The sequence below is a fragment of the Pyrus communis genome, chromosome 13 (assembly GCF_041283825.1).
Source record: "Pyrus communis isolate YQ-2024b chromosome 13, ASM4128382v1, whole genome shotgun sequence".
Taxonomy (NCBI): domain Eukaryota; kingdom Viridiplantae; phylum Streptophyta; class Magnoliopsida; order Rosales; family Rosaceae; genus Pyrus; species Pyrus communis.
The window spans coordinates 31006837-31028952 of record NC_142577.1 but is presented as its reverse complement, the minus strand read 5'-3'; the positions used below and the strand labels follow the sequence as shown (position 1 = coordinate 31028952).

The window sequence follows — 22116 nt, the reverse complement described above, 5'->3', positions numbered from 1 at the left end:
GTTAAGTTATTAGTTAACTAACTCATCATCAAACAGTATACACAAATCTTCGAAATATTTTGCCACGTATATATGTGATGTTGTTACGTATGCAATTATATACGCATGTTGGTCACCATAGTTTTTTGGCCCATGCATTCAATGCGATCCTAATTCCTAAAGTAAGGATTATGAAACTAAATAATTAAAAATTACGTAGTATAAAAATAAGGATGTGATATTTATACATTATATTTTATTTTTCACACACTTTTTTAAACTTCAAGACATACATGTATACACCATATTCTGCTCAAACCAACACACACAGAGACCGACATTCCCATTCGTTTGCTTTACACAGACAGACCATATTCTCCAAAGTGAACAGTGATATATTCATAGATTCACGCTAGGTAGCTAGATAGCTCAAGAATAGTGATCACTCCATATATGGAAAAGGAAATTTTGCATATTTCCTAATGTGAATTGTTAGTTAGTTGCACATGCACACGAAAAGAAAGTTTATGAATAATCTCTACTCTTTATATAACCTTATTTGAGGAATATGTTGTGAGAGTAGCTATTCATTTGAATCAAAAGGGAACTGGGCTTTTTTATCTTTTGGGTTATAATAAAAAAGAGATTTGATCTAGTTCAGCAGTAGTACCACCATTTTACTGCAAATTATAAAGCATTTTGATGTTGAAATTTATTTCAAATTTGAATTGTAATCTTGTGATTGGTGATCAAGTTGAATTTTAGTGACCGTGATGTGTAAAATTCAAAACCCTCTGATGGAAGGTATCGACTTTTACTCTCAAAGGTATCGACTTTCTTAATTTTTAAGAAAAAAATGGCAACTTAATTTCTAGAGAAAATGGAAGCCGCCCAACAGCCCAAGTGGAAAAAGGCCGAAAAGAAGGAAAGATCCAGGAAATGGGGGAGTTGGAAATACTAAGACCACATCCTATGTAATATACTAATGTTGTTGAGAGAGAGAATTTTCTTCATTTTATATGTAAATGGTTTGAAACTGAACAGAAACCGTTTGAAATTGCAAAAACTTTTTATTTTAATTTCGATTTTACTCAAAATCGCATTGGAACAAACCGTGCCCACTCTTCGTTTGGCGGTACTTGGGAAAGTATCAACATTTTGCTTTAAACTTCAAGAGATATATATACACCATATTCTACTCAAACCAACACACACAGAGACCGACATTCCCATTCGTCCGCTTTACACACGGACCATACTCTCCAAAGTGAATAGTAATATTTTCATATATTCACCCTAGGTACTGGCTAGATAGCTCAGGAATAGTGATCAATCCATATATGGAAAGGGTTCCGACAAAAAAAAAAAATATGTGGAAAGGAAATTTTGCATATTTCCTAAAGTGAATCGTTAGTTAGTTGCACACACATATGAAAAGAAATTTTATATATAATCTCTCGACTTTTTAATTAACTTTATTTGAGGAATACAATATGAGAGTACTGTAAATTTTATTTTAATATCTAAATCGTCTAATTTTATAATTCTTCATTCAGTTTTTAATAAAAAAATTAAGCAAATCAGAAAACTAAAGAAATCAATATTTCAAGAAACTACTAAAATGGCAATTATTTAATTGTAGGAAAATGCTAAGAAGAACACACTATTTAATTGAAAAAAGTCCTAAATACTATACGGTTCGAATCATCAAAATGCTTTCCATGGTAGGGCCCGCAAGAATATACAAGTATGAACTCGAATAAGCTTATATAAATGGGTGGGCAGCCACGTCTGTTGCCCAGAATACATTTCAGCTCACCAAATCGAAAGCTCTAGGGTAAAAGACAGAAGTAGAAAGCATGCACGCCAAGAAACAAACAGATGATGAATCATGACCGCCCCCCATATAACACATGACCTCCACCGTGCCATTCCTCAACCTAATTAAACCAACCCATTCATTTCAATTTCATCATAGTGTGAGTCTGCCAATATTAATAAACCACACACTCCCATCACATATAGGCTCTCCTCTCCTTCCAACAACATGATCACCACTCCTTCTCCTCCTCCCATCAATAATCTCACCTCCCCCTCCTTCTCCGAGACTTTCGTGGCCGGAAACTTGGTTTTGGGGCAACTCTTTTTCCTTCACCACATCCAAATCTCGGAGCTCTTTCTGGCTCTATGTATTTTCATTACCATACACTCGTTGAGGCAGAAGAAACGCCATGGCCTACCCGTTTGGCCGGTGCTTGGCATGCTACCCTCTCTCTCTCTTGCCGTACTTGGACTCCAAACCAACAACCTATACGAGTGGCTTTCCCAAGTTCTTTGCCGCCAAAACGGCACGTTTCTATTCCAAGGCCCTTGGTTTAGCAGCCTCTTTAGCGTCATCACTTCAGACCCTCGTAACTTGGAGCACCTTCTCAAGACCAAGTTCTCCAATTTTCCCAAAGGCCCTTATTTCCGAGACACCGTTCGAGATCTTCTCGGGGATGGTATATTCAACGCGGACGACGAGACGTGGCAGCGACAAAGGAAGACGGCTAGCATCGAGTTCCACTCAGCTAAGTTCCGGCAACTGACCGCGGATTCGTTGTTTGAACTTGTCCATGGTAGGCTTTTGCCCGTTTTAGAGGACTCCATCAAACACTCGACCGCAATCGACCTCCAAGACATTCTTTTGAGGTTGACTTTTGACAATGTTTGCATGATCGCGTTTGGGGTCGACCCTGGTTGCTTGCAGCTGGGGTTACCCAAAATACCATTCGCTCAGGCCTTTGAGGATGCAACGGAAGCAACAATTATGCGCTTCGTGACCCCATCGTGCTTGTGGAAGACCATGAGGTACTTAAACTTGGGCGCTGAGAGGAAGCTAAAGAGGTCCATAAGAGGAGTGGACGAGTTTGCGGAAGACGTCATTCGGACAAGGAAGAAAGAGCTCCCGCTACTAATTTCTGCCACCAATAATTCTAATGCTTCTAATGATGAGGATAAGAAGAATAAGCAGATTAGATCAGACTTGTTAACGGTTTTTATGGGTTTGAAAGACGAGAGGGGGGAGGCTTTTTCGGACAAATTCTTGAGGGATATATGCGTCAACTTCATACTTGCGGGGAGAGACACGTCATCGGTGGCACTGAGCTGGTTCTTCTGGCTGCTTCATCACAATCCGGAGGTGGAGCACAAGATTCTTCAAGAAATATGCCGGATTGTGGGCGCAAGAACATCATCTGATCGTGATCGTGAAATTAAAAGTGACGATGATGAAGCAGTAGTATTCAAGCCAGAAGAGATAAAGAAGATGGAGTATCTTCATGCAGCTCTATCAGAGGCTCTAAGGTTGTACCCTTCAGTTCCATTAGATCACAAGGAGGTAAGTTCAGTTCAGTTAATTACACAACTTGCACCTTAATTTTCTTTTTCGTTTTAAACATTAGTTTACTCAAACTAGTAATCATTTTAAGTGCATGCATGGCATGTTATGGGACTTGTCATGCCTCACACATTCTTCAACTAATCATATAGCTAGTCAATAGTCATGATATAATTGTGAGATAAATACACACACACATATTACTAATTATCTATTTTTTTCCTCAGGTGAATTATAATTAAGTGAATAGCTGGTTTTTGTTTTTCGGTCAACAACGATGACACCCTAGAAGGATATAGTCTTAATTTAATGACATTCTTGTTTACCTAACGCTAAATCTGTGACTGTCTATATTATCCCTTGCAAACAATATTGGGTCAACTATATGTGTAGGTGGTTGAAGATGACGTATTTCCGGATGGAACAATATTGAAGAAGGGAACAAAAGTGATATACGCAATGTACAGCATGGGGAGAATGGAGGCGATTTGGGGGAAGGACTGCAGGGAGTACAAGCCCGAGAGATGGCTAAGGTCATCGGACGGCCGCTTCATGAGCGAGTCCGCATACAAATTTACGGCTTTCAATGGCGGTCCTCGCCTCTGCTTGGGCAAAGACTTCGCTTATTACCAAATGAAGTTCGTCGCTGCCTCCATCATTTACCGGTACCGTGTGAAGGTGGTCGAAAATCATCCGGTGGAGCCAAAGCTGGCACTGACCATGTACATGAAGCATGGGTTGAAGGTCACTTTCCAAAAGCGTGGCCATGCTGAGCGCCACAAATTACTAAATATATGATATATGATATTAATGGGGATTAATATAATATAGATTATAGTGTGTTTGGCGTTTATGTTGTCGTTTGTAATAATGATATCGTTCATATATAAATAGTGGCATTGCCATATCCCACATACATGGGCAGATGATTCAAAATCTGTAGAGTGATATCGACTTGTGTAATATTGGATTCTTCCTCGTTTATGTATTTGAATAATACATGTATTCTCTCTCTGTTACAAATAAGTTCATCTTTCCCTTTCACTAATTTGTGATTAATCCTAACGAAAGCAAAACCCAAACACCAATTTGCAAATATAACTAACTACTTGAGTCACAAAAATGGTAGCCACTCCGATGCCTGCAGACAAACTTGTAATTTTATAGTAAAATCTTAGGCGCAACTGGTTGATGATTTATTACCATGTGTCTTTCTCACACATCACGTGAGACGGATTGCGTGGGCTCTTCCTCTTTGGTATTTATTCTCAATCCATCCGGTGCAAGTAAAACTTTCGACATTTCACACTTAAACGTGTTGAGCAAGCCCCTTCTGCCTTTCTTCATTCTTATCAACTCTCAAGGCATTTCAATTACGAAAGCCTTGAGCGCCAAATACAAAAGAAAAAGGCAAAGTTTGGCGAGCAACTCAGGACCTCGACATTCTTGTCACTGAAACCTACCTCGGCAGTACGAGGCACTCAACCTTAAAGTTAACGGGCATAATTTTTCACACGATGAAGAAAATTACCACACCTCACCAACTTTACCTACCAAGTTTAGTTTTGTCGCATGATGTAGCCAGTTTTCATTTAGGCACATAGAATTTAAATTCCATCCACAGATCTCATATTCTCATTAAATTGATTACTTATGCTTCAATGCAGGAAAGAGGGTTCTAATTCTAACCAACCTAGTACCTATTCGTACGATACTCATCAAAGAGGTAATTGACTTCCTTGGTATCCACCAACATAGTACAGTCCTATGAGAAACGACCCATGTTATAAAATATATTTTGTAATACAGTTGGTTTGAATATTATAGCCCGCATCTTCAAGCACGTTCCGCTCCAGGAGCAAAGTTGATAAGTTCTAACATAATCACAAAATTCAGCACTGTTAGAATGATTACGTTCTAGATTCTCTTTTCTTTGTTTAGAACACTAGGGCCACGTTTGATAGGAAGGACTGACTTGGATATGACTATTCACTATATTGAAGGCATTTTGAAGGAAGAAATGGATGAAAACTTCCATATTTTGTCCAACTTGAAGATTACTTATGAAGAAAAGGCATCCCTACTAATCCCAAAAAAAATGGTACGATTAAAAGGAACAACTTTTCTTCATGAGTAATCTTCAAACTTCGACAAAATAGGGAAGTTGTCATCCATTTCTCCCTTCAAAATGTCTTTCATATAGTGAATAGTCCTATCCAAGCTGATCCTCTCTAACAAACAAGGTCTAGGAGTGCTATATAATTTACATCTGACTGTTCTGAGATAAATAAATAAAAATAATAAAAATTACCTCGTTCAAGCTCTCCCATCCCACTCTTCATAGAACTCTACAAGAAACTCCTCCATGAACTTGTGCCTTCTCTCAGCTCTCTTCTGCCCAGCCTGACATCAATGGTCAAACCTCATATCACAAACTGAATGGATGATAATATAGACACATATGTAATGCATGCAAATGAGGAAGATTCCAAGTGAGGAACGTGTAATACCATGTCCATGTTTCAACAAATTTACCTTTGTTTTCATCAAAGCCTTTAGCTTAAGAAGCTTCTCGTGAAAGTGATTCACAGTAGTCTGCTCATCCTTTTTCATGTAATTTTCCTTAGATAAGTCACATCGTGGCAGAATCTTAGGATCATGTAGCACTCTGTTCCTACTTCCACCAAAAGTAAAGCAACGAGCAATTCCTGTGACCAAAAGACTACTTAATATTGTGCAAAAACAGTTACACCCACAGTTGCTCTTGAAGCAGTCATCCCAATTTTAAACTTACATAGAGTAAGTAGGTAGACAAAATCTAATGTTTAGCATTATCAAGCACAGAGATTACCAATAGCACCAATTGCATCAAGACGATCAGCATCTTGAACAACGCCAAATTCTGGAGGAAAATCGTTATTTGTTCCTGCAAGCTCATCTTTGAAACCTGGAAAGTAGAAGTACTTGTATATCAGAGCTCATAGGCACAATAAGGTGCTTGGAATTAAACATTCTGTTATACCACAACAGCTACAAAGGGTTAACAACCACAATAACGTCCACAAAGGAGATTGAACAAAAATCAGAATTGCATAAATATTAAGAACACAATGAAACTGACAAAATTATATGGTTCTAAAGTGATATAAACCGTAAATGGAGAAAATACGGATGCATATATCGGGGCATGTGTTGAAACATACAATATTTTCCTATTTAGAAAAGAGACATGGCATGTACATTTTGGCAATATGAAATTCTGATTTAGATTACAGGATTAAACTCAAATGATTTTTACATCACGTAAGCAGAACAGGGGAGAAATAACATGACAGAAAGGAGCAGTAACCGGCTCACCCATTCCCTTGATGATCGTTATAATCTTCATTTTCTTAGTCTCCTCTATGCCCTCCTCATCGAGAAAGTTCTCAACAATTTTTTCCTCTGAGGGATCTCTACATTCCAAAAATAACATGAGGGAAACGATGAATCAATGGAAGAGCCAGACAAAACAACAGAAAAGGAAAAAATAAGTTAAAGGAAACAAAGAATGAGAAACGTACAAACCTCAAGTACTTGTAATCACCTGCAGCGAGCAATCAACAACACGAATGATCAGTAGGCTATACCGGATCAGAGTAAGAAAATAAAAGCAAAGCTGAAAAGATGCAGGAAGAAACATAGAATGAAAGCCACATAGAAGTACTACTGCATGTTACAAGTAGCCAACAAGAAGATAGGTAAAAGAAGACATTTAATAGGAATGGGTGCAGTGTTTCGCACATCCATTTATAAGCAAGCACACAAAGACATGTTATAAAGTTTGGTTGTCAACAATAACTGACCTATATCATGGAGAAGTGCAGCCACTTCTATCTGTCGACCAAGAAAAGTAGAGTACAGATTAACAATAATGTTATTTAAACGGGCAAAACTGATTACATTAACAATGCTGGCACTGTCATTGTGTGCGGAACCGACTTGTATCAGAGAGCGTTAGTAATGTGATCAGCTTGGTATGTTTAGAAAGGGCGGTGCTATACACTTTTTACCTCCCAGACACCACTTGTTAATTTCTATTATTTGATATTCAATTCATTCCATCCGACCGCCGGATTGAGAGAATGCCGGGGGATAGAAAGTGGTGTGTGGATAGCACCACCCCTAAAGAAATCTTCTTTTGTGAAGAACTCAAATACATAACAAAATAATCATCAGCAGTCCTTCAATTCCAGACATCAACTGTTCAATCTACGAATGTTGGCAATTCAGTACCAAAATCAAGCTTTGGATAAATTAATGCAATTGTTATTTTCCCTTTAAAAGTTACTGGTAGCGAGAGTAGGCGTTACAATTTGCATGGAGTCGGAATTGGAAGAGAGGCCTTCTTCGCGGGCGAGAGAGAGAGCGAGGTCTCGGACCCGCCACACGTGAGCAGCGTCGTGGGACGCGTCGTTCTCCTTCATGGCCTCCTCCACCAGCTTCTCCGCCTTTCTCACCGTCTCTTCCCATCCCAATGACCCCATCGTCTGCAACTGCCTGCTTTTCTTCTCTCTCGCCGCCGCCACCGTGGCTGGGTGAACGGTTGTTGGAGGTGAAATTTGTAGACAAACAGGGTCTGAATAATGGAGTGAAGACGGGATGAAGTGATAAATTATCTCAGAGGTAAAGTGAGGTGTGGAGATAGCACATTCTATATATACTAAATCTCAGCGGATTGGCACTGTTCATTAACAGTGCCGTTCCGGTTTCGTCCCTCAGTTTCTTCATGGTTTTTCGGCTTTAGTGGGATTGTGCAGTAAATTGGCCATTTTGCCCTTCATCATAGGTGTTGCGCGTGCCTGCCTGTTTGCTTCTAAGCGATGTTGACACGTTAGTCTGATTCGAAGAGTTCTCCACCGTTCCTTTTCGTTTTTGGTGAGGAAGGTGCTCGAAGGCTCTTCCATTTTCTACCCTTTTTCCTTTCTTTCCTCTCTGTGCTTTTCTTCCCGCGTCAACCCTTCGTGTTTCCCTGCTTCTCTCGCCGCGTCTATCATCGATCGTGTGTTGTGTGAAGAGTCTCTTTTTCCGGCTGATTGTACTGTTTCAGGTGGTTTCTCTGCTTTTTTTTATTTTTTATTTTTTATCTTTTTATCTTTTTTCTGATTGGGAAGAAAATTTGTGTTTTCAGTGTGGTTGTTTAATTTGATTGGGTTTTTTTTGTTTCAGGAAAATTGGTGTGCGAATTTTAGGGGTTTTTTTGTACAACCTTGCAAACCCCTGATTAAGGTCTGTGAGTTTTTTCTTTCAAATCTTTTCTTATTTTTTTCGATGATTTGTGTGTGGCTGTTCCATCTAATTCGATTTTTCGTTTTAGGAAATCTTGGTCTTCGAGGTTTAGGGTTTTCATCTAGATCGATTGCTCGATCGATGTAAAATTGAAGTCCTCTGTTTTTTTTCTCTCTAGAACTCTGTTTTACTGTGTTGTTTCTGTTGCAGGTGGCGGTGTTTGCTTGGTTTTGTGCTCTGGTCTTAGAAATTGAATAGTTTTTTTTTTTGGTGGTTTCGTGCTATCTTGAACTCCAAGTGGAAAGCCCGGGGAACAGGAAATGGACAATCACAATTATTATTGGTTTTTATATTTAATATTTAACTCAGTTTAATTAATTAAAATTTTTTCATCAATTAATTTGAATTATGTGGTGAAATAATCATATATAATTAAGTTTATTAGGTTGCTTTTTTCTTTTTTTTTTTTTTTTTTTTTGGGTGTGTTTTAGCATGTGGATCAGATTTCAAGTATTTTTTAGGGTGGGTAAAAAGGTTGATATAGTTTATTTGTTGCAGAGGATATGAAGAAGTGGAAAGGTACCTGGTGGAATGCGAGTTTTGATGCTTAAGACAAAGAATGGTAACTTAGCTATTTCATTTGCTTTTTGGCTATTTTATTTGCGCTGTACAATGCGTTTTAGTTTTGTTCAACTCATAGATAGTTTAACCCATGATATGTCTTCGCATTGTTCTTGGATATCATTAACTGCTCCTTGCAAAAGGTGAAACTGAATATATACAAAATTTTATATTTGTGCATCAATAGATAACTATGACTAATTTAAAGAAATTGTTGCAATTTGGTATCAATTGTGTTCAGTTGTTTGGAAGCATGACTATGTCTGCAAGAGATTTACTGAGGATCCAGATTGTATCATGTTCTGAATGAGCTTGAAAGAGGAGTTGCTCTTCATCTGACAATTGCATCGCATGTGAGTAATGTCTTCTGTTTTCATGTCTAAATTATTGAGAATTAACTTATACAGATGGGGATTAAGTGATTTAAAGACATTGCATTTTAGAATAGGATTTGTTAATCTACCCGTGGTGGAACCCAGCTGTTGAGAGGCAACCATAAGATAGAATCCATCGGATAGGGCAGTACAAACTGATCAGGTACACATTTTTCTCCAGTTCTGCAAAGTGTTCCCAACTATACAAACCAAAAAATCTATGTTAATATCTCTAATATTTTCTTCTCCATTGCAGAATTATGAGATTGGTTTGGAATTTGATTATTTCAATTTGTTTTTCTGGATTATATTTCAAGGTCAGTTGTTAAACTCTGTCCTTTGTTATTGGTTTTTGTTATTAGATTATTCTTTGTTGCTTTGGATTTAAGCTATTGTTCAATGTCTTTTCATATGAGTTCTGCTTTTTGCATTGTTCTTTTTTGTTATTAATGTTGGATTGTTGGCTTATAAATTTAGAGTGGGTTGCTTTAGATTTTACTTGGAGTAGCTTGCGAATTGATTGCTGGGTTTTAATTTAGAGCACTATCTAATCAAATGAAGGGCCAAGAGTTTCTATTTGAATGATGGTCCTAGATCATTTCATTCGTTCAAGAAATGTTTCTGAATTTGAAGACTTAAAATCCAGACTAAAGAGTAGCATTATCTTGGATTGCCTATCTTAGCATGATGATTTTAAATTACAACAACTTTGAAATTTACATTTGGAGTGTATTTTCATGTACAGGACAAGGTGTGGATTAGTTAGCAGGATCTGGTTGGAAGACAAGATTTTGTGAAAGAAAGGGTAAGAAAATGCTGATGAATTTTCTTTGTTGATCTGTGCATGTAAGAGCTCTTACTGATTGTTTTGTTTTCTTTTGGCCATGTAAAGGCTCTGTACATAGAGTTCACAATACATGCATAGTTTTTCTTTGTTCTAAAAATTTTAAGTTCCTATAATTCTTTTCCTGCATTTATGAATTCTAAATAAATGCAAATCATAAAAATAATCACAGTGGATAAAATTATTGGCTTTTATGCACTAATAAATATGGCATCCTTTCAGCTCCCACCCAAGGGTTTTTTAAAGAATGATGTAATTAAATCAATTACATGCTCTATTAAGTATGTTTTATATATAGTTGTGGTAGTTGTAAGGGAATGAAATATTTATGCAGATAATTGGTAGTTTAAATATATAAAAATGGAGAATAATTATAAATGGAATACCTAGGATATTCAACATTGTTTGTTTTGCATGTTTTCTCATGTTAGCACAGCTTTTGTTTATGCATTTTATTCAAGTGCTATTTTTTATAAGTGTTAATTTCGGGTTGTACATCTACATCTAACAATTAATTATTCGTTTGGAATTTGGTTGTTTGTTAATTTCATTACTACCTATTCCCTCAACTTCACCTAAACTGTTCTGCATGTATAAGATTTGTGTTCATGCAAGTGATTTCAGACAGATTTCAAGCTGGGGGTGTAGAGATTTGATTCAAATTGGTGGATTTGGGTAAGAAACTAAGAAACTCTGATATTTTCTTTTGGTTGTAAGATTTGAAATGGACATGCATGTGACTTTCTTTGTGAGATATAAGAAATTGAGAATTTTTTTGTTTATTGTTCTAGGGTGGGAGGGGTATTGATAGATATAAGAGAATTAGTAATTTTAATCAATTTGATAAATTAAGAATAGCGAGTTAGCGATCTACACAAAAAATTTGTTAATAAATTGGTTAATAGGTTTTCATTTCCATTTTATTATTAGCTCTAATGCTTTTGTTTGACTTATGTGTATGATACAATTGATACGTTCTGTGTATATGAGCTTGCTTGAAATATAGCTAGGAATCATCTTTCCATTTTTTAGAATACTTTGAAATATAGCTAGGAAACGTCTTTCCTTTTTTTATTTGGGCAAACATTTATTTCCTACACTGTTAACTTTCTTTAATGCTTGCTCTGGATTTTATAGGTTCTTTTTAAAGTTTGGCACTAAATTGCTTTTCTTTTCTTGGGTGCAAGGAAAATGAAGGAAGAGAAGGAATTAAATTCTGGATTTATCAAACACTTTGTAGATATTCCATGCATTTTTGCAGCTGGAATCTTTTGGTAAATACTTAACCTTTTAATCAAAGCCTATGTATGCCAATTGGTTTTGTAAGTAGCATCAAATAATTAATTGCTTTTTTCTTGGTAAGTGCTTAAATGTTTACACTTTCAGTTTACCAGAAAATGATAAATTGAGACAAAGTTGGAACCTAAATTACCTAATAAATCAATATTAGCAAACCCATGAACTTATTTCGTGATTATGACAATATTGTTTCAATATCCTACTTTTGCTTGCAATTCTGTTCTCTCTAGGACATTAAGGTGCATTTTTGGTTTTTAAGTTTCACCGCCAGATAACAACTGTTTCATTGTGATCTCTCTGTGAGATTGGATATATGATTTAAAATTTTTGTTAACAAATGTTAATTGTGATTCAATTGTTTTCTCAATCATGTAAGGAGATGCAATCTAACCGACTGTAAAAGATGTTGACTATGTTGATCAAAAAATAGAAACTGCATGTCTGTATTACGACAGGAAATGGAGAGCAATCTGTCTCAGTTTTGGAATGTACTGGAATCAAAGAAGCTAACCCAAGGTGTTAACTTTGAATTTCCCCGAAATATCCTTTTTTTATTAATTATTTAGATGTAGAAATTCTCCATGTTATTTTTATTAATTATTTATTTGGGAGTGAAGTGAAAATCTGTAAATGCGGATTTGTGTTTGTTTGCCCAGATGCTATTTCAAAGCTGGAGGAGGCATTGTTGATTAATCATAGGAAATATGATGCTCTGTGGTGCTGGGAAATGCTTAAATTGCTTGCGCATTATGCACTCCGGACCAGAATGAGGCAAAGATTCCAAAAGGTGTTATACTGCTTCCAGAAGACTTTCAACGAGGTACTTCCACTTACAAATTTGTTATTCTTGGAATTTGTAATCCCGCAGCAACGCGCGGGCATTACTAGCTAGTCTCATCTAAATATTGGCAACAAGTCAACGGTCAACATAATACAACACAACTGACTGACATGACATCTCTTTCATCCCATAGAGCATTTGAACTCGAGTTAGGGTTCGTAGTTCGTACCAAATCCGTCGGAGCGTGGGCTGTGCCGAGGCCGAAACGGATCTGTGGATCTCAACCCACGGCCCACTTTTTTTTCTATTTATTTTATCAAATTTTTATATCTATTTGCTAAACGAAAAACCAAAAAAAGGCTTCTAGGTGGTTAAGATTCAATTCTTCCATTTTTCACCGTCACTTGTAGTTAAATATACAGAAACGAAACAAAACCCAAGAAAATGCAATAATTGTAATTTATTTTAATTTAATTTAGTTCATTTATATGAGTGACTAAACAGTTTTTAAATTGATTTAATTCTTCTATACATAATTATGATATTTGTATCATAAAATGACGAGTAATGCTAAGTAGACTAAATTTGCAAATAATTTGATGTGTGACTAATGGGAAATAAGCATGTTAACCAACACTTAACTAATAATTCAATTATCAACAACTACGTTTTATGGTTTACAAAATATGATTTCTAAAAATACCTTAAAATGACGTCATGTATGTCAACATTAAAGAAAATGAGTAATACTATATCTTTTAAAGTTTTCATTATATGTAAAACGTGAACGTGTCAAACATGAAAGGTGTGAAATGTAATTAACCCCTTAATTTAATTACTCATTTGGTAACATATTCGAAACTTAATTCGTCAACTCAAAACTAGTACTTACTATTTCACAGTTGGGTTTTTAGTTACAAACAGATATGTTTGTCTTATTTTTCCTTTTGTCCTTTGAGGCTTGGACATCTACTTCAAATCAAACAAGACGTGCATGGCATGCAACCACACGTATTAAAAGTTTAAGATTTAAAATGCCCCAGCAGATCTTTAGAGATTACTTGTTAATAAATATTTTTTCTTTAATTTATCTGGAAAACGTTTTTATTAATGAAAGTAGCTGGAAAATTCAGTGTCACATCATTGACACAAATCCTATCTTTGCTTAAAATATATGAATCATACATTAGTTTATCACAAGAAAAAAATATTGGAATTTTCTTTGGGATATAATGGAGGGTTTCGAATTCTAACTTTCCTTCTCTCATCTATCTTCTTACCCACCCTCACCACTAGGTTAATCTCAGTGACTTGCTAAAACTATAAATTTGAGTTTGGATACATGGAGGGTTCGAACTCTTACTTTCCTTATCTCATTTATCTTCTTACCCACCCTCATTGACACATCTCGACCCGAAATGTCCACTAGGACTCTGAATCGAGCTGTGTTGGCTGACATCTGGGAGGTGACGAAGCCATAAAGTGTGATGATTTGGTGAAAACTATACAGGTTTTAAGGTGAGGGGTTAATTCCTTGTTAATTGAAATTTGGTTTGAAAAGTTTTGTTTCACTCACTCACATTTTCTATTTTTGCACCCCTCCAGGTTTTAACAGTAGAGTGTCCATATCGACGAGGATTCTTGGCACTTTTCAGTTCAGGTGTCTTCTTATGATGATATAATTATTACCTTACCTTACTGTACTTTACTTATGCTTTATATCGCGTGTGTAATAGGTTCATTACCGCTCATAGCACATTCTGGTAATTAGACACTCTTAGTTTCAAATTAATTCATATTTTTTTATCATCATCACACTTTTTGGCTTCGTCACCTTCCGGGTGTCGCCCAGCACAGCTCGATTTGGAGTCTTAGTGGATATTCCGGGTCGGGGTGTATCAGTTTGGTATCAGAGCGTTCACATTTAATTATGTGCAAGTAACATACATATGAATATACCATAATGTAAATATGAAATTCAACCATATCATAATATTTCCAAATATATAAACATATATACAAATGGCATAATATGCGTACGCTGTAACACCCTACTCCCAAACTATTTACCTTTGGAAATAATTGTCGGTGATAAGCCCAACTAAGCACTAATTAAATTAACTATCATTCCTAACTATTTTTCACTTCAATATTACGATTCTTCACACATTAATTTATAACCAACATTTAACCACCAATAAATAAGGATCTCCTTCACATTGTTCAATTCCCCAAACAAGGCTATTGTCTCAATTGTTTAGTCTTATTTATTGTATGGCTGCATTTAACGTCTCGTTAGATTGCCTATATACCCTAAACAGGGATCAAGTCATTTGTAGTTCACAGTATCAACAATAACATAAGCAATCACTAGATGCATATTCTAAAACATAAAGCATATATACTTGTATAAAAAACCAAAAACCCACTCACCTGGAGTCCTCGCTAAAATTCGTAAATCCCTAGCACGAAGGTTGAGGCGGTCACGAACAATCGGCACCTAGAACAATTATCAAACCATGACTCATAATCCTTGTCAATAGAATACATAATTTATATAGAACACACCCCTACGATTTGTTCCAAAAGATCCGCATCCCAGATTTCCGATCCGAATTTTCCAAGGATCCACATTATGCTTCTAGAACAATATACTAAAATTTCATTACAATCCAACGGTTGGATTTCCGCCGATTTCAATTTCAAGTGGCAATTAACTTTTTATTTTATAAACTAACAATTCCAATTTGGAAAGATTTGTACGTATGGATTCACTGAGAAGTTCTCGTGTGAGTTCCCAGAAACAAAACCGTGAGGGCGTGGTAAGGGCTCAAAGAGAACAATATCGTGCTACGGTGGAGTCGAGTCCGGAATGTGATGGGGGCCTGGACCTGGATGTGACACTCACTACTAGGTTAACCTTAGTGACTTACTAAAACTGTAAATTCGAGTTTGGATAAATGGAGGGTTCCGAACTCTAACTTTTCTTCTCTCGTCTATCTTCTTAACCACCATCACCACTAATCTCAATGACTTACTAAAGCGCTAAAATTGAGTTTGGGTAAAATGAAGTATAACACACGGGCCTAATTATGAGTTTGATTCTTATAATGTTGAGATTTATGATGTCTTCCAGATGACTAGACAATTGGAGTCAGTTGACTTCTTATACTTTGTCGTTAATATAACGAAGTAACTCACCCGATGGCTTCCGTTGCAACTAAATATGGGGCATGATGTTTCTTCATTGATTTTTTTTTTCAATGTTACAGCAGGAGATGTAAATATTTTCCTGAGAATTTAATAAATTATTCGTATTGTTTAAATTAATCAAACTCACCAAATTAAGGATTAGGCGAATAATACATGGGGATTAATGTAGAAGCTAGATGATGGAAGCGTGGTTAAAACGTGGAACTGGAAGTCTGAAAGTATAAATTTTTAATTGTGACGGGAACATAGGTGGTACACCACGTGTTTTTATATAAATGGTGAAATATTTTACTTTTTAAGTTATTAACTTTTTAACATACATATCCGACAATTTATATAATGACACGTGATGTACCATCTCGTGTGATGATCACAATAAAAAATCTCTCTTCTGAAAGGTCTTGGGGACTTGTTCTTCTTAATTAGCCACCAAAGTCTAAAAGTCACGCATCCCTAATTCTCAAGTTTTAACCAAACCCATTTTAATATTATTACACATCCGAATTAGCAATAAACAACGCCATCATTAAAAATAAGAATAAAATACACCAATTGGGACTAAATTAATACATATTAATATCAACATTTTCATCGCAAAAATAGTGAATTAATGTAAAATTCAAGGTATTATGGTCGAGCATTAGAGGCGAGCAAACCCGCTGGTATTTTCTTCAAAGTTGGAGGCCATCCATTCCTCTCTCTCCATGATCCATCTCCCTGCCTACCCCTCGTCCTTTATCTCATGATTTCCATGGCAGAAATAAAAAAGAAAACCATTACTCCCACTCCTAGTCCTATAACTACTCCTACTCCGTCGACATCCAAACCAAAACACAGTTTGTTTCTTGCTTGCTTCGGATTTTCCAGGCAAACGAGTCGCAGACGGAGTATGAGATCAAAGTCGGCCCCCCTCATCCGAAAGGAAGCTAACTATACCCGAGAAGATAATCGCGAAGACCGTAAGATTGATATGAAGGGTGAACATTCAACTAGTATTACTAGTCAACGCAGCTCGTATTTGATTTCTTGGTCAAGCTGGAGGTTTCGCACCAAGAAGTCCGCCGCCAAAACCGTCCCCATCGACACCTCCGGCACCACCGTCACCGACAAAGGGGAGCGTCCGTCCAAGGTGGTCAAGTTTTCCAGCTTGCAGACCAAGTCAAAGTCAAAGTCTGGTAACCTTGTCTCTAACTCCGAAGAAGTACTACCGGCCACCACCGATGGGGAGCCGCCAGGGACTCCAAGTCGGGAAGAGGCTGAGCCTCCTCCCATCGTTTCAGACCCGCAGACCCCTATGAACCATAACCCTCCACAGGTATAGTAATTAATATTCATTCACTCGTAGATAAGAGCATCGACGGTTAGATTCAAGGTTTCAAGTTTGATTTTGCTCCCCCAGTATCACTTCACTTTTATAGAATAAAAAAACAGCTTAATGTAATTGTTGTAATTTATTCCATTGGTTACGTGGAATGGTTTAGTTGTCGTTAATGAATTATTTGTGCCGTTGCAGACCAACACGATCAACCTCGAAAGTAGGAAGCATTTGGAGTCCCCTAAGGATGGCATGTGTCAAAAGCGATTTTGCCGGAAGATTGATTCACTAAGAACAAGAACAACTATTGCAGGAAGAAAAGGACCACCTAGCAGCCAAAGCCAACCAGATTCACCGGCTGGACAGGAGGCCAGGACGCCCACGTCTTGTACTCGGACAGTGTTGCACTCCGTGTCTTTCCCCGCTCGCGAAAGCCAAACTCAACAGGGGGCGCCGGTGACTCCGTCGGTGACACACAATTTTAGTAAACAATATTCGTCGTGGTCGTGGTCGACTACCGTGTCCAACAACCCCGGATCGAAAAATAATAATAGGGGGAAGGCTAAGGCAAAGGGAGAGTCGACTGCAGTCAACGGGAAGAATTTGGATCCACTGATTGGTATGTCTATTATTTTGGTGACGTTGATTATTATGTTAGTATGGGGTCGTTTGTGTGCTATTCTGTCTACGTCCGCATGGTTTTACTTCCTCCCGCGCTTAAGATCAGCGGCGGCAGCCACCACTACCGCTGCCGATGGATTTGGATACCCTCACCATAATTCCAGTTCCAATGTTAATACCCCGCGGGCCTTGGATATGAATTCTGAAGAAAGCAAGAAGAGGGTCGTCTTGGAGGGATTTCTTGAGAGGAATCACCGGAATATAATTCCATAAACTTGCAGCTAGAAATTGGGCTATTTGAGATGCAATAAAAGAAAAATAAGGAAACGACGTTCAATCAAATAAGTTATAAGTTATTTATTACCGTGATATTTTGAAAGTATATGTGATTGGCACATATGAAATATTACTTGTTTCATCATTTTGTCCTTGCTTTGTGTGTAATTAAAATTTTGAGAACATCAAAGTATCATGTGTCATGAAATATTTGTGTACTGTTACATTTTTTTTTTTTTTTTTTTTTTTAATAATCTGGAACGATAGCAATATCATTAAGAAGAGATGAAGTACAAAAGCCACTACAAAGCAAGCTACTAACACCAGACTAGCCATTACATCCTTCAAGCAATGATTCTAATTGTTTTGTACGTATGAAAACTTTATGAATTAATACATAAACGTTTTGTTCAGTAAATTTTTTAGGTTTTTAATTGTGATTTTGTTGTTTGAGGATGACCCCATTCATACAAATCTCTATTTGTCCTGGGTTTCAACAATTAAGTTTTGTATTCTTTTTTTTTTTTCCAACAAAAAAAAAAACAATTACCACTAGACCGTATTACTAATTCACAAGTGAATATTCTTAACTAATCCAACTATTAACCACTTATAAAAATAAGAAGGCTGCTTTGCAAGGATTTGTCACTCATATGTGAAACCATAGCAGTTCACAATTTTTTTTTAAGTTTTTTTAATTTATACAAATATTATTAAGGGGTGAAGAAAATAAATTGATATAAAACTTCTCATTTACGAGATTTAAAATTTTTACTTAACTAAGACTTCACGTTCATAAATAAAAAAAGAATACTTTTAAATCGTAATTTTACCAAAACTTATTTACAAGAAAAAAAAAAAGTTTTTCTCACTTCACAACCTTAACCCTGAAATGTATAGGTCCAGTAACCGAACTACGTATCCGTACAGACCCAAACACAAACAATTTTCTTCACCCACTCTCTGATTTGTATTTTACCTTGACCTACATGTGGTATTAACAAAACCCCCAACTCCTTAACCCGACCACATAGGAACCCGACCAACCCAGATCCTAAAACACAAAAACACAGTGCCTCGAACACTTCGAGGGTTCGAGTACCGTTTGAACCCATAAAACCTATCCATCGTCTGCGAATCCCTCCCCTCGTTTCTGTCATTATGAGAGGCTTAATCTCAAAGGCGAAGCTCCTGGCAAGCAGCAGGCCATGGCGCCCATCTCTGCGCAGCTACAGCTTGATCCCCATGGTCATTGAGCACTCCTCCCGAGGGGAACGCGCGTACGACATCTTCTCCCGCCTCCTCAAGGAGCGGATCATTTGCATCAACGGACCCATCGACGACGACACTTCCCACGTTGTCGTCGCGCAGCTTCTCTACTTGGAATCCGAGAACCCGTCGAAGCCCATCCACATGTACCTCAATTCCCCCGGTGGTCACGTCACTGCAGGTCCTTTTGTTATTTCCCATTTTTATTTCTGTTTAATTTTTTATAGGTGTGTGAAATTCTCGTGCTTTAATTTACATATTGTTTTGGTTTTCGATTTGCCGATTGCAATTTTGAGACGTCAGAAATGAGATAGTCGATTTTGTTTTATAGATTTTAACCCGATTTCGACTTCCATTTCACCACCTGGTTTACTTATTTGTGTTTTTGGTTGTTTGTTGTTATATTAACAGTAGAATGAATTTATATGCGCAGTATCTGTTTCTCGAAAATGAATTTTGATAATCGATAAGTTTATTTATAAGCTCGAAATCTGTAGCGCAATGTATATCCTTGTTGAATATATGTGGACAGTGAATTTATTCTAACTCGTACCCATGAAATCTGTAATCTTTTCTTTGTGGGTAACCTTCAAGTTGGACAAAATAAGGGATTTGTCATTCATTTCTTCCTTGAAAATGCCTTCAATATAGTGAATAGTCCCGCCCAACCCGATCCTCTCATCAAATGAGCCCTTAAGAAAACTAATGGATATGTGGATTTGTTGGTTCAGAGGATTTTGTGAATAGTTTGGTTTGTGTAACCTGTGTCATAAGCGCATTATCAGTGAGAAGTATGGGATTTTCTTATGACTTAAAAATCTACTAAATACTAAGTTGTCGAGTGGAATTTGATTCTACAGACCCGTCACGAAGTAGAACTGTTAGAGAAGTCATTGACATGCATAACCATGAAATGATGATGTTGGTAGCATTTTGGAATTGGAATTAATAGTGGTGATGGATCTCCATCCAAGTAAAACAGAAATTTTAAATTACCATTGTATGATCATGTATACCATATATCACCAATGCTGAGGCACTTAGTGGTTGCACTCTTTGACATGGGTCCTTTTCACCGTAATATTGCTTGCAGTTTTAACTCTATCTTGGTTTATGTTAACTATAGTTGAATCCTAAATGTTGTTAATTGTTAAGTGTCGGTTTAAACAAACGGGAAAACGACTGCTAGCCATAAGCTTTGGAGTACGGATATTAGTGGTCCACGAACTTGAATAGATTGTAGAGCATTACTAAGCTAATCCTAGGAAGTAAGAAAAAAAAGAGGCAGAGGGTGATCATGCTTGATAGATGATTTCCTGGTAATGGTATAGTGGTGTGTGGGAATATTAGTACTGGATGTTTAAGGAAAATACTGTCTGAGTTTTGGAAGGTAGCTGTAGAGTTGTGTGGCAGCCAAACATCTTGTGTCTGCATAAATTATAATATTATGAAGAAAAACTAGGTATCACAACCATGAATGGAGTTGTGCCACGCACTTTTTCACTTTGTTGAACCGCCTCAATACTTAACTTGCTTGAAAGCGCGCAATTTTCTGCTTCATTAGACTGCTACATGAGATTGGCAAAACTGAAGACTAAGTGCATAACTACAACAGAACTATTTTTCCATTTATGAGTCTACCCTATCTATATACTCCTGGCTTTGGAGCTGAGCCTTACGCACTAAGCATATTGGTAATACTGATCTGGTAGATAGAAATGGAAGACAACATGGCTATGGCCAAACTTGATTATGGTGTTCCAAATCGTACTGCATGAAATTACGATTAACATTTAATTTGTTCTGATCACTTGCTTTCACCAAACCTCAATTCTTTATGTTTTCTAATTGGGGTCAAGAAGTCAACTAAGTGTAAGCCTTGTACCAGGTAGTTGGGGTAAAACAACATAAATCTTTATTGAACATTTGGTCTTACTTAAAACGGTTTCTATTAGATATGTCAATTCAAAAAGTTGATACTACAATCCTTACTACAATGTTATTATATTTGGGAGAAACGTTAGTACAATGCTTGTGTTTCCCCCTTATGGTATGTTTTAATTCCTTAATTTGCTGATACTTGTGATGTGATTTTTAAACAGTATGGCTATGTTTTATACTATAAAAAAGAAACGAGACTTGGCAGAAAATGATATCAATGAATAGAGGAATAGACGAGACTCAATGCATGATTTGGTTAAAATTCACCAGCATTGTTACATGGTGATGATTGTATTAGTGCATACAGGTCTTGCAATTTATGATACGATGCAGTACATTCGGTCACCAATCAGTACCATTTGTTTGGGGCAAGCTGCATCAATGGCTTCTCTTCTCTTAGCTGCGGGCGCCAAGGGTGAGCGGCGGTCTCTCCCAAATGCTACAGTTATGATTCATCAGCCTTCAGGCGGGTACAGCGGACAGGCCAAAGATATGACAATTCACACGAAGCAGATTGTTCGTATCTGGGATTCCCTTAATGCGTTGTACTCAAAGCATACAGGGCAATCAGTAGATATAATAGAGAAGAATATGGACAGGGATCATTTTATGACCCCAGAAGAGGCAAGGGCATTCGGAATCATTGATGAGGTGATTGACGAAAGACCAATGGCTCTGGTGACTGATGCTGTTGCCAATGATGGCAAAGAAAAGGATAAAAGTTCAAAGTAGGAGCAGACATCTAGGTCTCAGTCAGAAACCATCTCCCCTATTTAGCTTGCTTTTTAGCTTTCTCAGAATTATATTTCTCATGTTTCGGTCCGTCCCGGAGGTTAAAATGATTTGTTTCTCGCCTTGGCATTCATTTGGAATTGAGTATTTTCCTCAAGAGCAGCATCACTATTAATCTTCAATTTTGGAGTGACGAGAAAAAGA

The 22116-nt window shown here is 37.0% G+C and overlaps 4 protein-coding genes and 1 long non-coding RNA gene across 32 annotated transcripts; 4 read left to right on the top strand and 1 right to left on the bottom strand.

Moving 5' to 3' along the window:
• Positions 1 to 1907: 1907 nt before the first annotated feature.
• On the top strand, positions 1908 to 4384 carry LOC137738128 (cytochrome P450 86B1-like). Its single transcript, XM_068477754.2, has 2 exons — positions 1908 to 3358; positions 3752 to 4384. The coding sequence occupies exons 1-2, from the start codon at positions 2027 to 2029 to the stop codon at positions 4154 to 4156; spliced, it is 1737 nt and encodes a 578-aa protein (XP_068333855.2). The 5' UTR covers positions 1908 to 2026; the 3' UTR covers positions 4157 to 4384.
• A 577-nt stretch (positions 4385 to 4961) lies between these two features.
• Positions 4962 to 8044, bottom strand: LOC137738129 (Metal-dependent phosphohydrolase). Of its 2 annotated transcripts, XM_068477756.2 has the most exons (8): positions 7711 to 8044; positions 7204 to 7234; positions 6926 to 6944; positions 6716 to 6813; positions 6210 to 6305; positions 5894 to 6066; positions 5670 to 5761; positions 4962 to 5232 (listed from the first exon to the last, which is right to left on the bottom strand). In XM_068477756.2, the coding sequence occupies exons 1-7, from the start codon at positions 7882 to 7884 to the stop codon at positions 5675 to 5677; spliced, it is 678 nt and encodes a 225-aa protein (XP_068333857.1). In that variant the 5' UTR covers positions 7885 to 8044; the 3' UTR covers positions 4962 to 5232; positions 5670 to 5674. The 2 variants fall into 2 exon arrangements, with proteins under 2 accessions (XP_068333857.1, XP_088539302.1); XM_088683176.1 differs by lacking the exon at positions 7204 to 7234 and having other exon boundaries at positions 7711 to 8009.
• A 142-nt stretch (positions 8045 to 8186) lies between these two features.
• LOC137733828 (uncharacterized) lies at positions 8187 to 14357 on the top strand. 27 transcript variants are annotated; one of them, XR_015955103.1, is made up of 14 exons: positions 8187 to 8447; positions 8567 to 8626; positions 8837 to 8969; positions 9185 to 9248; positions 9489 to 9600; positions 9691 to 9784; positions 9878 to 9938; positions 10367 to 10426; positions 11090 to 11140; positions 11653 to 11739; positions 12220 to 12280; positions 12421 to 12584; positions 13975 to 14063; positions 14151 to 14357. It is a non-coding gene; the product is annotated as an uncharacterized LOC137733828 (long non-coding RNA). The 27 variants fall into 27 exon arrangements; XR_015955110.1 differs by having other exon boundaries at positions 12195 to 12280; XR_015955113.1 differs by having other exon boundaries at positions 11064 to 11140; positions 11663 to 11739.
• A 2005-nt stretch (positions 14358 to 16362) lies between these two features.
• LOC137736427 (uncharacterized) lies at positions 16363 to 18178 on the top strand. Its single transcript, XM_068475695.2, has 2 exons — positions 16363 to 17073; positions 17272 to 18178. The coding sequence occupies exons 1-2, from the start codon at positions 16501 to 16503 to the stop codon at positions 17965 to 17967; spliced, it is 1269 nt and encodes a 422-aa protein (XP_068331796.2). The 5' UTR covers positions 16363 to 16500; the 3' UTR covers positions 17968 to 18178.
• Positions 18179 to 18985: 807 nt separating this feature from the next.
• On the top strand, positions 18986 to 22069 carry LOC137737778 (ATP-dependent Clp protease proteolytic subunit 2, mitochondrial-like). The gene is made up of 2 exons (XM_068477330.2): positions 18986 to 19420; positions 21488 to 22069. Exons 1-2 carry the CDS (start codon positions 19132 to 19134, stop codon positions 21910 to 21912), a joined length of 714 nt encoding a protein of 237 aa, XP_068333431.2. The 5' UTR covers positions 18986 to 19131; the 3' UTR covers positions 21913 to 22069.
• Positions 22070 to 22116: the final 47 nt, after the last annotated feature.